The following is a 14,302-nucleotide window of genomic DNA, read 5'->3' on the forward strand; positions in this document are numbered from 1 at the left end:
TCTCTTTTCAACGTTAAAAGATGTCTCAAGTTCGAATCTTGTTTCCCCTGTTGTTAATAAAGATTAAAAAGAAATGTCCCCTTACAGAAACTCCATACAAATTACAAAATGACAAAAGAAAGTTCTTGCACTAATATATGATTGACATATAAGGTTACATGCAAATCACTATTATATATGCAGAGGAAGTATCATTTCATTTAAGAGATGCTGAGCTTTCCACAATCAAAATCTGCCTTCTTCAACCGCAAACCAGCCAGGATTGGAGATAAACATTTGTCCCTGAAGAAGTTCATAAATTTTCCATTACTCCCTTGTAAGAAACCAACCACATAAGATGTACTAATCAGATCAAAGCTTCTCCATCTCCTCTCGTTGGCATACTTGTTCAACCCCATCTCAATCCTCTCGTACTCTTCCTTTCCTTCTTCACCCTCCTTATCTTTTCTTTCTCCCCCTGAGTTCTTCAACAAGGCCTCACCAAGACACCTTGCCAATACAACGCTGTCTTCTAATGCACAGCAGCCCCCTTGGCCAATGTCTGGGGTCATGGGGTGGAGCGCGTCTCCTGCGACACAAGCATTGCCTTTGCTGATGTTTCCCCAAAGAAGCTCCCAAGGATGCCTATATCTCAATGGAGAGGATATAAAAGCATCCAATTCAGTGTTTTCTACCACAGCTTTTACTTTATCAGGTATCTTTCCGAGCTTGCTTAACATATATTGCTTCAGTTGAGCTGGGTTCTCTTCCAGCTCTTTCTCTAATAGACATGAAGAATAAACAAAAAATGTAACATACAGATACTGGTTTGATTGCAATTTTACATACTACGAACACTTCTTAACAGCCAATATGAAGTCCTAAAGTTTCTGAATTGAAAAGGATAAAAATTATCATCTTGTCTAGATGCTGAGAGTAACATATAGTATGAAACATTCTATCACGATATCTTAAGTTATATTCTTTGCTCCAAGGATCTGTCGTATGTTTGAGCCTTGACTTGAGGGTACCAACAGGAAACATGGAAGCAAAGAATCCCCAAAATTTGTGTGAAAGCTTACCTTGGCTAGAGGGAGTCCATGTAATGTACCAGTAAACATTTGCATCATCACAAGGGACGGCACCAGATCTAATACCATTCCCAAAGTACTGCATGAACATGGGATCAAATCCATGACTGCTCTTGAAGGTAGCACAACCTCTAATAGCAGATCTCCCTGTAAATGCCGGCGGCTTGAAGCCGAGCCATTTTGCCACCACGGAGTTCACTCCATCACACCCAACCAAGACCTATTCAATCACAACATTATAACCATAAGTGACTAGATGAAAGTACCTAAAAAATTAAGTATTCCATCCAAAAAGGGATGATGTTATGTTATTGGTTTACACCCATCAAACAGATACTCTGCTTAAAAATGAATAAGTAGTCCCTAAAAAGTGAAGCTGTTCTAACGGCGTACATGTCGTAAAAGTTTAATTTGCCTTGTGGAACCAACCTAGTTAGGAAGAAAATGACAAAGTTTCAAGCTTTGAGGTTAAAAAAAGCAAAAAGGTTTTGGTTCAATTGGGACAGTCTAGCAGGCCATGGCGGATCCGAGTGGCACCGACCCGTTATCCTTCCACTGCCAATAGCGGGAGGTAGTCGTTGCTCTGTGAAGCCAGCCTTACGCAGTGCCCTCCACTCTAGAAACCCAGTGACCCAGAGCCTTCGCTCAAGCCACAGGGCTCAACTCCTGGCTTGGAATGGGCGAGCCAGAAGATAGCCAACCCGAACCCGACCAGCTAATACTGGGACAATGTTCCAGCACCTCAAAGCCCCCACTCGGGTTACAAGCTCACGTTGCTGAGCTCGGCGATACAACTTCCTCCTGTTACGTTTATGAAGTTTGGGTTTTGATATCAACCGAGCGATGTGGGATAAGTTGCAAGAGCGAGTGCCTCTTTAGGATAAGATATTGGCCTTCAGATAATGACTTGACTTTTGCAAGGGCTTTTTTAGGGAAAAATAGAGATAAAAAGGAAAGATCAGTCTACCTTGGCTTTGAGGATGGTCCCGTCTGCAAGATGAACCAGCTTAAAGTAGCCCGATTCGTCAACGGAAACCACCTTGGATGAGAACCTGATGGTGCCACTGGGGAGTTCATTTGCAAGGCCATCCAACAACAACTTCCTTTTCACGCATCGAACTTCATGGTCTCCGCTGCACATTCTCAATCATTTGAGCATGCTTGAATATGGATACTAACAAAATCATTTAAATATAAGCAAATTAATAGAATTCAGCATCAAGTAAGATACTTTTAGCACTTATGCTATTGATAAACTTACTGCTTTCCTTTTGCCTTAAATGGCATCTCAGACGTTTGAAGCCCTGTAATTCTTGAGGAAATCACATTCCTGTACATTCAAATCTCTGCAATCAGTTTCGTGCGTGCAAAAGTAGAACTTAGTAAGTACCAACAAACATGTTAGGATTGATTTTGCATAAGGAATGGTCGAGATTGGCAATCTGAGAACATAAAATGTTAGGATAGTTGAAGGGGCAAGAGAGAGTGATGCATGGAGAGAAAATTACCCATCAAGTGTGACATGTTGTTGGCGAAGAGAATCGGCTAGACCAAGGGCATCTAAGGCCTTCCATGCATTTGTCCATGTTGTCAATGCAAAACCTGTTGTCCTCAAACTATCAGATGATTCCAACACCAAGCTTCTAATCCCCAGCCTACACCCAGAAATTTCAATTTTGATTCCGACCATGAACATTAACATGTGTGTATTAGAGAGAGAGAGAGAACCTGTGAAGTCCTAAGGATGTTGCAAGGCCAGAAATTCCAGCTCCCACAATCACAACATCTGCTTCTGCTTCCATGTTGTACTTGATTATGCTCTGGAGACTCAGGCTTTTACTTCTTATACTTGGGTTTTGATACAGTGTAGAAAGAGAAGCATAAAGATATATACACAAAAGAGACCAATGAGAATGATAGATGACTATATTATTCATATTTGTGATGGCGGTCTTCAATGCTGACAGCAGCAGACAGTGTTTGGGTTTGACTTCCCTTCTCTTCTTCTGTTTTGACTGTGGAGGCAAATCAAAATAAACCATGGGTTGTTTCAAGTTTAAACCCGCAAGATAATCATCGGGAATTTCTTCTCTAGTTCAGCTTTTTCTAATGATTGTATAATGGAGGAGGTGCATGATGACTTTTTTGAATCCAAAACGGTTTGGCATTCTCTCTTGCAAAATAGTTCCAGCATCCAAAATACTTTTTCTCAAGTTGCAGAAGCGTGTAGCCGCACGACTATACTATTTTTTTAAATCTGAAAAAACTGAGTACATCCGTGCGGCTATAATATTTATAATTACAAAAGACCCTTGGCGATTATTAAGACGCTCATGTGTTTAAAATAGGTATAGCCATCCTTGGCGATTATTAAGGCGCTCATGTGTTTAAATAGGTATAGCCGCTCGGCTATACCATATAGTAAAAAGGGACCTCTTATCTTTTCTAATTTTCCTGCGGCTATACCATATAGTAAAAAGGGACCTCTTATCTTTTCTAATTTTCCTGCGGCATCTCTTTTCTTCATTTTTGTTTCGCATCTCCCTTACCTTTTCATTCTTTTCGCATCTCCCTTACCTTTTCATTCTTTAATCGAAAGACATAAACAAATAATCTTTATTTTTATTTTTTTTATATTTCTAAAACAAACAAAAAACAAAACAAACCAAAAAAAAAAACGAAACAAGGACGTACCACCAACGGTTATTTAAATTTGAAGGTTAATGCGTATAAGAAATTGCGTTGAATTTTTTCGAGTTTTGACCAAACACAATTTGTAGGTGAATCTTGCAAATATATGAAATCCTTCTATGAGGCAGTTTAGTGCAGACAAATATTATAACATTGAAAGTTGTTGACAAATGAGAACAATAAGTCTACAAACCCATATCTGTAACTGTAAATTCACATGGCACCCTTGCGGTAAAAATTTCAAGTTGATGTACATCTAACTTTTGACCCATCAACAAATTCCAAATGCTGAACTGAGCGTGACATTCTTTCTTCTCACACAAAAAGCCCTGACGGTAATTCATTAAATACTCTCACATGAAAATTGGACCCAAAAAGCTAACCACCAACAGGCATTACCAGCTACATTCTCTACATTTCCAACACTGCATATAACAATCCTATCTGCTTTCCGGGAATTTGGCCTCATAGTTCTGGGGCAACTGCAAAGATGAAAACAAATTTTTTTAAACGAGATGTTCCAAAATGAAAAATATATATATAGTCACAAACATGTAAGTACCATGAACGTTGCCTCAATCATCTTTCCGGCAAACCATCTTCCATGGAGAACATGCCGAGCATTTATCGCAGCTTGTGTGTTCTCGAATCGTAAATACACATGACCGGCGGTATTCCTGCTCATTGACATGAATGTAAGTCACACATGTGCAAGAGACAAAGGACAACATAACTAATGCGAACAAACTTACTTGTCTACAAAGATATGCCTCAAATTCCCGTATTTTGAGCACTCCTCCTGAACATCTTCTTTAATGTCCAAGTCAAAGTTTGGTTCCGTCTGCTCAAAAAGGAAGACAAATTATATAATATAACCACAAAGGGAATGAAGAAAATCTCTCAGTATCAGAAGAATCCACCACCAACCTCAACTGCTGGATCAAACATATTTTTCAACAGTAAACATTCGCTTGGAACACCAATTGTATCTATAGAAGGAAGAATAGCAGTAGGAATTTGAAGACCAGCAACACCAAGTCCAGCGATACCAGGAACAGCGGTGATGGGAGGAACAAGAGGAGAAACCACTGGTGCAGCTCCCAGGAGTGGTGCCGTTGGTAGTGCCATTGGTAAAGAAACTCCTGTGCTATTGACAGCGGGAGTGCCTAGGGGACCAGCAATACTGCATACAAAGCCAATGTAAGACCAACTAAAACAATTCAAAATAGAATAAAGTGCTCAGAAAATACCAACCCTGATCCAGAGCCACTGCGATCCAATTTCTGCATGAGAATTGCCCGAGAGCGGGCATTCAATGACTGTAAGATTAATAAAACAATATGTCAATCACCTTCACTCAGGTCCAAAAAAAATATTATGCAGTGCAGACACTCTTTCTATGCCAAACTATCACCCTTGGCTTTGCAGTGCTGATGTCTGCAATGCCTTGAGAGACAATGCATATCTTACTGGTTAAAGCAAAAGGGAGGGATAAGTGCCCAAACCAGTAAAATGATTACAAAATTCATGGATACTATGTTATTTTGAATTATCAAGCTCAACTTCAATAATCTGCTAGCAACGAAAAAAATCTTAAATGAGCAATCTTTCCAATATCAAAGGTTAAAAAGCTGGCAGGAGTGCAAAAGATGGTAGTTCAAATTATTTTTTGACCTTATTTTTCTCGTAGGAGAATGAACTCTAATCATTTAAGAAGTAAGAAATATATATCTACTCAAATAAATAAGAGAACAATAAACACAAAAGATACTAAGCCAATCGAACCAACTATAGATACCACAAGCATCAAGCAGCAAAAAAGCTTAAAAGCAATGGAGCAGCAGCAGCTTCCATACATTCAACAATTATTCCCAGATATTACTGAGCCAGAGCAAACAGTTCTTAGCAATCATATCAGTCCACAAATTCTTTGTGTTAATAGAAAATAAAAACATAAAAGGAAAGATCTTACTAACCAAGCCACCACCTTCATCGTCATCAAAATCACCAGCATTTGCTCCAAGATCTTGCATTCCAGCTTGGTCTGTAACAGCTGACACCTAAATAGAAAAATGAGGACTCGGGTAGATGAACTCCCAAATTACTTAATATATGGTTTTAAGCAAAATCATCCGTTTGGGAAACCATAAGGATGCACAATTATGTAACAATGCAACGACTTCTGAAAACCTGAATCTAAAGCATCATTCTAAGTGGCAACTCTGATCCACCCTATAAATCTCAGAATGATAGCAGTCGGTGACACATCGCCACAACACATTCAAATATTTCAAAACACAAAAGCAAAAAAGGCTTCTATTCAGGAAATACCACAAAACTATTTAAGACCATGATACTAATAGTATCATCAACTAGTGCTTGTAGTTTTCGGTAAAATTACGTGCTACAACAATCTGCACATTATGAGAAGTTCACCACATCAACTACGTGCTGCTCAATGTGCGCATTAACAAAAACCCCAGCTCATGCACTATTGCATAGTAGGCCTGCTACCTTACAGTGATCACACTGTATAATCCATTTGGACAATGAAAGGCTGAACAGAGTCAACAACAAAAAATTCCAACAATCAAATAAATACATGCCATGTCAAAAAAGCATCGCCAAATTAACCAGAGGAACTAACATACCAGTAACACACACAACCTAATTGATGAACTTGGAAAGAGTACACAATGCAAGCATATTTCTGGAGGAAGAAGTATAATAACAATATAGTAAAGTGCCATTACCTTAATTAGTCGACCTGCAATCTCCAATTTTCCATTCAAACTCAGTGCATTTCTAGCATCTTCAAGACGTGAGAACTGCAAGCAACTGATTCAATGAGTTTGATTTATTCAATACAATTACAAGGAATCATATCCAGCATCTGATAAGAACAACTGGAATGGAATTGAACTAAAAGGAAGGGGAAAAAAACATTGCCAACCCAACTTGATTTCATTGGCCTTTCAGGTTTTAAAATATTGTAACCTGAAATTGTATGATGGGTTGACCCTTAACCCAACCCATGCCCGCACCTAGCTAAGGATTTGGCAGTTGGAAGTTTTTGGTGCCTACTCTTCTCAGTTTGAGTTGGGAAGAAACTTGAAAGACAATACACTAGATTCTTTTTAAATTCTGGTGCGGTAGAAGACCCAATCAAGAAAAGGTATGCATTTGTTTAGAATCAATTTCAAATTCCAACTCAAGCTACAACGAACTGGCAGTTGACAGTTTTCTTTTTCTTCCTTTAATAAATTTCCCCTACATGGATTTGGACTTGAAAATAAAAATGAATAAATAACAGAACTGAAGGATGCCAACAGTCTTTGAAGTTTTAATTCAATCATGTTATGGATTGCTTGTTGGTTGACCTTAGGCTTAATATAACTAGCTGCATGCAAACATTCATATATTTATTCTATATCCAGGCTGCTTAAGTTGAAAGTTGTAGTCAAACAGACCTGCACAAATCCAAAACCTTTGCAGTTGTTAGTTTCATCAACAGGTAACTGAACCAGTTCTACAGGACCAAATGCTCCAAAAACCTGCATATATATCACATATTAAAGAGTGAAAGTCAAAATGCAAAAAATATTCACAATGACAAAGACGAAATTAGGAAACTGTGAACAGAAGTGCTCAAAAGCAACCAAAAAAAAAATTACATAACCAACAGCAAGCTTGATTATGTACATTATCTGATGCCAACATTAGAACTGTGTCAGAAAAGTACTCACCTGGCGGAGATCGTCTTCTTTTATATTGGTATGGAGATTTCCAACATACAGCCTTCTAGCTCCGCCAGAATATGGGCCTATCATCCCACCTGGTCCGCTAACCACAGATGTTGATTGAACCAGATTCTTCTCAGCCTCTGATGGCTTCACCATCACTGGTTGACCAAGAAGAGGCTGACCAGAAAGTGCAATCGCCATTGGTACTGACATTGCATCATAAAACTCAATATACCTACAAACTAGACAACATTAGACTCTTGGATAATCAAAAACCAATTGTCACATACAGATGCTTATAATAGCAAAGTTTACTGGAGTCTCCACACATAGTTCAAAACGGGGAAAGAAAAATGTCCTATATGATATATCTGATCATCTTGACCAACTAGAATAACCTATAGTATATACTATATGTACTGCTTTTAGTACAAAGGCGATCAATATCATCGTAAACTTTCTAAGATGATGGTGCAAATTTTGAACATTGTAAATGATGTGATGATTCTACGTACTGCACAAGAAAACATTGGAACAAGGAAGATGCAGCCATCAAGAAGGAAGCAGGAACTGCCAACCATTCCAAAAATGACCAAGCGACATTAAAAGGATAGTCTGATTTGAACCTTAGAATGAAATCTTTGGTTTCTTGTCAACACAACCATATAAACTTTTTCATTAACAACCGGATAATTTAAGACTCTCACATCATCTTAAACGCTACCATTGCATAATGGGTAATTGTTAAAGTGAACCTTCTGTTAACAACCATCCAAAGCTTTTGTCACCAAGACATAAGAAAAACTTACCCAACTCCCTTAGAACGTCTTGAATTGCGATCCATAATGAGGCGTACATCGCGGACCTAAAAATACACAATTCAGAGCTATTAGATAGAAAATCACAGAAATATACTAACAATTACATCCACAGAAGCACTTAATGGAAAACGTTATGGGTTTCCAGTATTTGGTTTAGTTGAAGCACTGCATCAGATAGTGTTAGGGTGCCCTTGAGAGCAGAAGGTGAAAATATAACGCATTTATATCAAGATGTCCCTTTTAGCTAAATAGTTTAAGATCTTTATCCACCATCCTCTATGATTTGTTAAATGAACATGAGATAAATAAACGAGAAATGTACAAACCTTGCCAGCCCTTGAGAAGAACTCGTATACATCTCTTTCATCTGCCTTCAGACAAATCTGTCAAAGTTGTTCACCAAATCTTAATAGTTAAGATATGAGAATGTGAAAGATAGAAAGTTCAAGATAACACCATAGAATGCATGCACCAACATATTTACCTGATAAGCAAATACCGTCCTCTGATCTCTTTCAGGATCAGCCTCTGGTTCTGTCACTTCTTCCTTTTTGTCTTTATGTCTTCTGCAACAGAGAAACAAAAAATTGACAACAATTGTAATATTATTGACAAAACATTAATAAATGAATCCAGGGGAGAACATGTCAAGACAACACATGTATAGATCAAACATAGAATATCCTTGGATCCTCAAAATGGATAAAATCTCTCAATTTGGCAAAGAAAACAACCTTAAATGATAAACAGAAAGGAATAAAAGAGTATTTCCAAAATGGCAGCAAATTTTCTCCAATAGTGAGTAAAGGCTGAACCCATGAATCATAGTTCTGCAGGGAACTACACAAAGTTAAAATGAAATTGCCAATGTGTGTAGATGGTGACCATAAGAGCCTTTGTTATCGTAATCATAGATAGAACCAATCTGGAGTACATTACGGCAATTAGCTGAAATGGGAACATTGATTCTAAGCAGGTAATGTATGCAATCCAACTTCATAAGATGGACTAACAACAGATTTTGTACCTTATATAAGCAATATAATGTTAAATGAAACAGCATCATCAAGTTGTATGGATGGCAGTACCAAAGGACCTAGTTGCAATTATCTGGAACCTGTTAGAAGTTTTATTCCAGTGAAAGAATCACAAACATACAGAACAAAATGATACCTATAAACTAAAAACACAGACTATATCTATTTGCACAGTCACACCAAAACATAACGTTAAAATGATGCGAGTGTTATAACTATGATTCTCAATAAGAAAGCTTGCAAAAAGAGAACACAATATTGATCTTAAGGTGAGACCTCTAAGATGAGCAATCTGCGTAAGTTTCTCATTATGGGAATAAAAGCTTGCAGGCGAGTATATATATGTATTAATTTATGTCTCCATACATACATATTTAAGGATGTATGCATGTTTGTACCTATACACAGACACATTAGGCTAAATAGTAGCAGATATCTAAGCTTGTAAGGGAGAACCACAAAAGTCCTCTCCAGACCCAACGATCACAAAAAACAACTTCCAAAGGTTGCAGAGGGTCATCTATAACCTAAACACTACGGGCAAGCAATCAATCACGTTAAAATTAAATTATACATATATACTACAAGAAAATAACAGCCAATCTTGTAACCACTGAACACTGAATTTCCCACAAGCATCAGAAGATCAGGTGCTTCTCTAAGCAAAGCCCATCACTCCCCCACCAGCATTTCTGCAACAGAATAAATATAATTAAGCAACTGAGTTCAGAGGGGGAGGATAACGAAAAGCAAAACATGACATCACCACCGCGATCAAAACTCCAACATTGAACCCTCACTCTTGCATTGCAAGCTTCTAAATAGAGTCCAGAAAGTTTAGAAGAAACATTTAAGACCCATGACCTGAGCTGTGCCTGGCCCAATTGCCAGAAAGACCATCTGAAGATTGCTCTAGCATATCTGCGAGTTCCCAGAATCTAGTGTTCAATATTCAGAATTTCTAAGGCTGTTAATAGAAGTAACTTATGAAGCTTAAGTATCACTAACTGTGAATATTCAATTAAAAAATAGCATGAACCCACTTATCCAATCTTAAAAAGTACTTGGGTGGAAAGAATTTGACACTGAAAAAGAATATATAACAATAATAACAATCTATGGCACAGAAAAGGTGAGTTTATGTTCAAAGTGGATACACTTCCACACCTAGCAGAGAACCAATATCAAATCAGACTGGATAAACATAAAAACCAACAGGAAACTGTTGGGGAATTGGAGACTTGAAATAAGCACACAATTGGTTCACTATCAAGTGAGTTTACCACTTAGCAACCAAAAAAAATTTTGAGTTGCAACAATTGGACATATGCCACTATATTTCTGCATACAAAGACTCCATCGACTTAAACTGTTACTGTAATGTAAAGGATTCTCTTTTTTCGGATAAATTATCCACAAGGTCCTTATCAATACTACAATTTCAAACCAACTTGCCAGCCTTCCAGTTCTAGAGACATCGAGGCCAAAAAACTTAAATCAACTTCCAGCTAGAAAATACTACATCAACTTCCACCCAGAAAAGTAAAGCATGACCAAACAAGGCATATTCAGAGAGAGGGAAAGAGAGAGAAGGGGGGCTACCAAGTACTCACCATATTTAGCAATTTCACATTACTTTTGCTTGAAGCCCAAATATAGCCTTCATGACAACTAAAAAAACAATTCTTGTTTTACATAGGTAGTGATGACACTGAGACACCACAAAGAGAAGAATATAGCATATAACAAAGAAACACCACCACCCTAACCATCTGCCCTTTTTCTGAATTGTCACATTGACATTAAAGTGCACATAGCAACACAATCGGTCACCCAAACCAAAATTGCCCCCTTTCTAAATGGAAAGTACAAATGAGAGAGAAAATCTGGAAACGAAATAATTAACATACCCCTGTCACAGTTAACACCTATGAAACCCACGAAGTATCTCCTGTGGGAAAACTACCCATTTGCATATGCTGCATACACACACATGCCAACTGAAACTGCACAAACAAAATCCTGACAAAGGAGTCTCAGTAAATGCCTCTGCAGCCTCACCAACAGATTTCCACAAATTATTTCCACCATTACTTTTGGAAGAGTGCCTGGTCCATGAATCATAAATTCAATCAACCGAGAACAGAGTTTGGTCACACTGTCCAAGACATTCCAGAAGTACATAACTCAGCATCAGACATACTTAGAGGTCTGTTTTTCATCTAAACATTATAGGCTTGCCACCCTTAAGTATTTGTTGATCCTCAACTAAAAGCATAATATACTCTTTAACTGCTAAAACTACAATATCTCACCCTGATTTCATAAAATAGAAGGGTGTCGATGCATTATTCCAAGAGTTGTCCTTTTAAAATGCAAAACCAAAAATAAATATGTTTCCTGTATGTTATTAACTTAAAAGGGCCGCAATACCTCTTTCACGAGAACTATAGTTTAAATCTATTGAGAACAAAGAGAAATATGCACACAACAATAGCTAATAATAGATATCCACACTCCCTGAAAGTAAAGCAGTGAGAAACAGTGTCATTCTCTCATTCCTCCAAAAGTACAATTACTGTCATCCAGTCCAAGTTTAGAAGAGAAAAACAACGAAGCAACACAAAATGTCAGAAATATCATCTTAAGATGGATTAATTAATCTGTTTGCACTCAAGAACCCAATGAACTTTCCATACAGTAAAACTCATTGACCAAATTTTGTTCCATTGCAGATATTTTGAGGTATTAATATGCAATACAATGGCTTGCTATCTGATCAAACTTTAAATGATTAATCCAGTGGATGGTCACTTATGCTAGTGTGCTAAAAAGGATAGTGGTCCAAACACAAACTATGCAGTCTAACAAAGAATTTGACAGCCAAAAAGCCAAACAATATAAATCTAAAGAATACCTGCTTTCTTTTTCCCGCTCCCTTAAATCCTTCTCCTTATCTCTTTCTTTATGCTCCACATCCCGGCTCCTCTCTCTTTCATCCCGATCACTTCGATGCCTTTCTGAATGACTCCTACTTCGACGTGATCGCTCTTTCTCCTTCTCTCGGTCCTTGTCATCCTTGTCACCCTCACGATCGCGTTCCCTCCTGTCTCTAGCTCGATCAGGATCCCGCTCTTTGTCTCTGTCCCTGTCTCTCTCCCTTCCATTTCTTTCCTCCCTTTCCCTGTCCTCCCTACCTCTATGTTCCCGGCTACTCCTGTGGCGATCCTTTTCTACTTCTCTTGACCGTGAGCGATGACGAGAAGATCCCCTCTCTCTGTGCCGATCATGATCATGTTCACGTGAGTCATCTCCAGATTTTGAACGCTTTGAGTGACGTTCCTCATCATGACCTTTCTCATCACTCTTATGTTTTGAACTTCGACTGCGACCTTTCTCTCCAGATTTCAGAGTTTCCTCACCACCATTTGCAGTTTCCTTTGCTTTCTGGGGTTCCGGATTTTCAACCGTTTTCTCTAAATACTCATACTCGTCGAAATCCATTAAACCTTTCTTCTAATCAAACAACGTAGCGAAAAACAACCTCACAGATAAACCTTAATGCTGCTGATATCTGCAACCATTTGCCCAATAAATAAATAAACCGAGCAATGAGTTTATAAGAACTAAGCCTGCATTTTGCTGAAAGTAAACCAAATTGAAAGCGAGAAAAATAATAATAATATTTCAAACTCTAGAGCTTTTTTATTTTCTTACTATAGTTTCCACAAACACCTAGGCCAAGACTTCTAAATGTAGGTGATACAAACCCAAAAAACAAGATTAAAAACATAAATCTCCCATAAACTGAGTTCTCTTAAACTATAATTCATCTAAATACCAGATTTATTTTACCTCCAACAACTCAGTAACCAAAACCATTATTTTACCTCAGTTTAAATGCATTACCAATCCCGAAACCCTATAACCAGAGTGAAAAGGACACAAATCAACTAAACCGAAGACCTAGTTCGTAAAATACAGTCAAATCAGCTGCTTTTTACAGTTTGCAAAACAGCAGGAAACCTAAAAGAGCAGTCCAAATTTTCCTTGTATTATCTCCCAACCCAAGAATTCATTAACAACCAAACAAGGTTTTAGGTTTTTCTGCAAGCTTGAAATCTTTACCTCCAGTGAGCTACGAGTAGAAACAAGAAGAAGAAGAATAAGAACGAGAACGACGGGCAAGAAGAACCAGTTGAATTGGAGACGTAGACAAAGAAGAGCTGAATATGCGTTTGAAGTCCGAGCTTGAAATTGAGAGCGCTGACAGTTGGAGATTAATGGTGGTGTTGCACTCTCTGTTTGTGTCTCGGGCTCGCGCTAGGGCTTAAGTGATGCACTGTGCGGGCTGACCATTTGGGCGGCACGTCATATATATGACCCGGCCCGAGTGGGTTGGCTTGTTTTAACCGGGTCCGGAGCTTTGAATTGCGTGAGTAACATAACATGGATTTGGATCCACTATGTAAAAAAGCATAAGGGTCAGTTGGTCCTTTTCCAATTTTCCTGATCCCATTTTCAATTCTTTTGGGTTTTTTTTATGAGATATTAAGTTATATATTCATTCTTAGCACTAGTGATATAGATAAATTATGCATCATTTAATTTCTATAAATATATCCAGAAAATGACAGTTGGCTCCATTAAATTTAATTTTGATTATTAAATTACTTTCATGTCCTTTTGAGTTTTTTAAGTTTTTTTTTATAAGGTTTTGGGATTTGACTTGTTTGAAGAAATCAATGACAGTTTTGTAACTTACAATAAGTTTGATGTCTCTTTGTTATTTGTAAATGGGTTTTGGGTGTGTTTCTAAAATTCATGTAATGTATGGCTTTTTTTAGTAATTTAGGCCTATATATTAGGTATAATAGTAAACTTTCCATTTTTTATTTATAAAAACGATATTGAATGAGAGAAATTCGAACATATGATAC

At 37.8% G+C, this 14,302-nt stretch overlaps 2 protein-coding genes across 7 annotated transcripts; both read right to left on the bottom strand.

Moving 5' to 3' along the window:
* Window positions 1-28: 28 nt before the first annotated feature.
* Window positions 29-2,951, bottom strand: LOC117638327 (monooxygenase 3-like). The gene is made up of 6 exons (XM_034373460.1): window positions 2,799-2,951; window positions 2,579-2,725; window positions 2,332-2,400; window positions 2,038-2,203; window positions 1,062-1,290; window positions 29-760 (listed from the first exon to the last, which is right to left on the bottom strand). Exons 1-6 carry the CDS (start codon window positions 2,870-2,872, stop codon window positions 201-203), a joined length of 1,245 nt encoding a protein of 414 aa, XP_034229351.1. The 5' UTR covers window positions 2,873-2,951; the 3' UTR covers window positions 29-200.
* Window positions 2,952-3,864: 913 nt separating this feature from the next.
* Window positions 3,865-13,696, bottom strand: LOC117637827 (RNA-binding protein 39). Of its 6 annotated transcripts, XM_034372859.1 has the most exons (16): window positions 12,280-12,389; window positions 10,227-10,283; window positions 9,353-10,054; window positions 9,060-9,155; window positions 8,810-8,891; window positions 8,652-8,708; window positions 8,314-8,369; window positions 7,508-7,739; window positions 7,232-7,315; window positions 6,515-6,589; window positions 5,738-5,821; window positions 5,016-5,080; window positions 4,689-4,944; window positions 4,514-4,602; window positions 4,324-4,438; window positions 3,895-4,243 (listed from the first exon to the last, which is right to left on the bottom strand). In XM_034372859.1, the coding sequence occupies exons 4-16, from the start codon at window positions 9,149-9,151 to the stop codon at window positions 4,202-4,204; spliced, it is 1,329 nt and encodes a 442-aa protein (XP_034228750.1). In that variant the 5' UTR covers window positions 9,152-9,155; window positions 9,353-10,054; window positions 10,227-10,283; window positions 12,280-12,389; the 3' UTR covers window positions 3,895-4,201. The 6 variants fall into 6 exon arrangements, with proteins under 6 accessions (XP_034228745.1, XP_034228747.1, XP_034228750.1 ...); XM_034372854.1 differs by lacking the exons at window positions 9,353-10,054; window positions 10,227-10,283 and adding an exon at window positions 13,491-13,696 and having other exon boundaries at window positions 3,865-4,243; window positions 12,280-12,936; XM_034372858.1 differs by having other exon boundaries at window positions 9,353-10,283.
* Window positions 13,697-14,302: the final 606 nt, after the last annotated feature.

This window comes from Prunus dulcis, chromosome 8 (assembly GCF_902201215.1).
Source record: "Prunus dulcis chromosome 8, ALMONDv2, whole genome shotgun sequence".
Lineage (NCBI taxonomy): Eukaryota > Viridiplantae > Streptophyta > Magnoliopsida > Rosales > Rosaceae > Prunus > Prunus dulcis.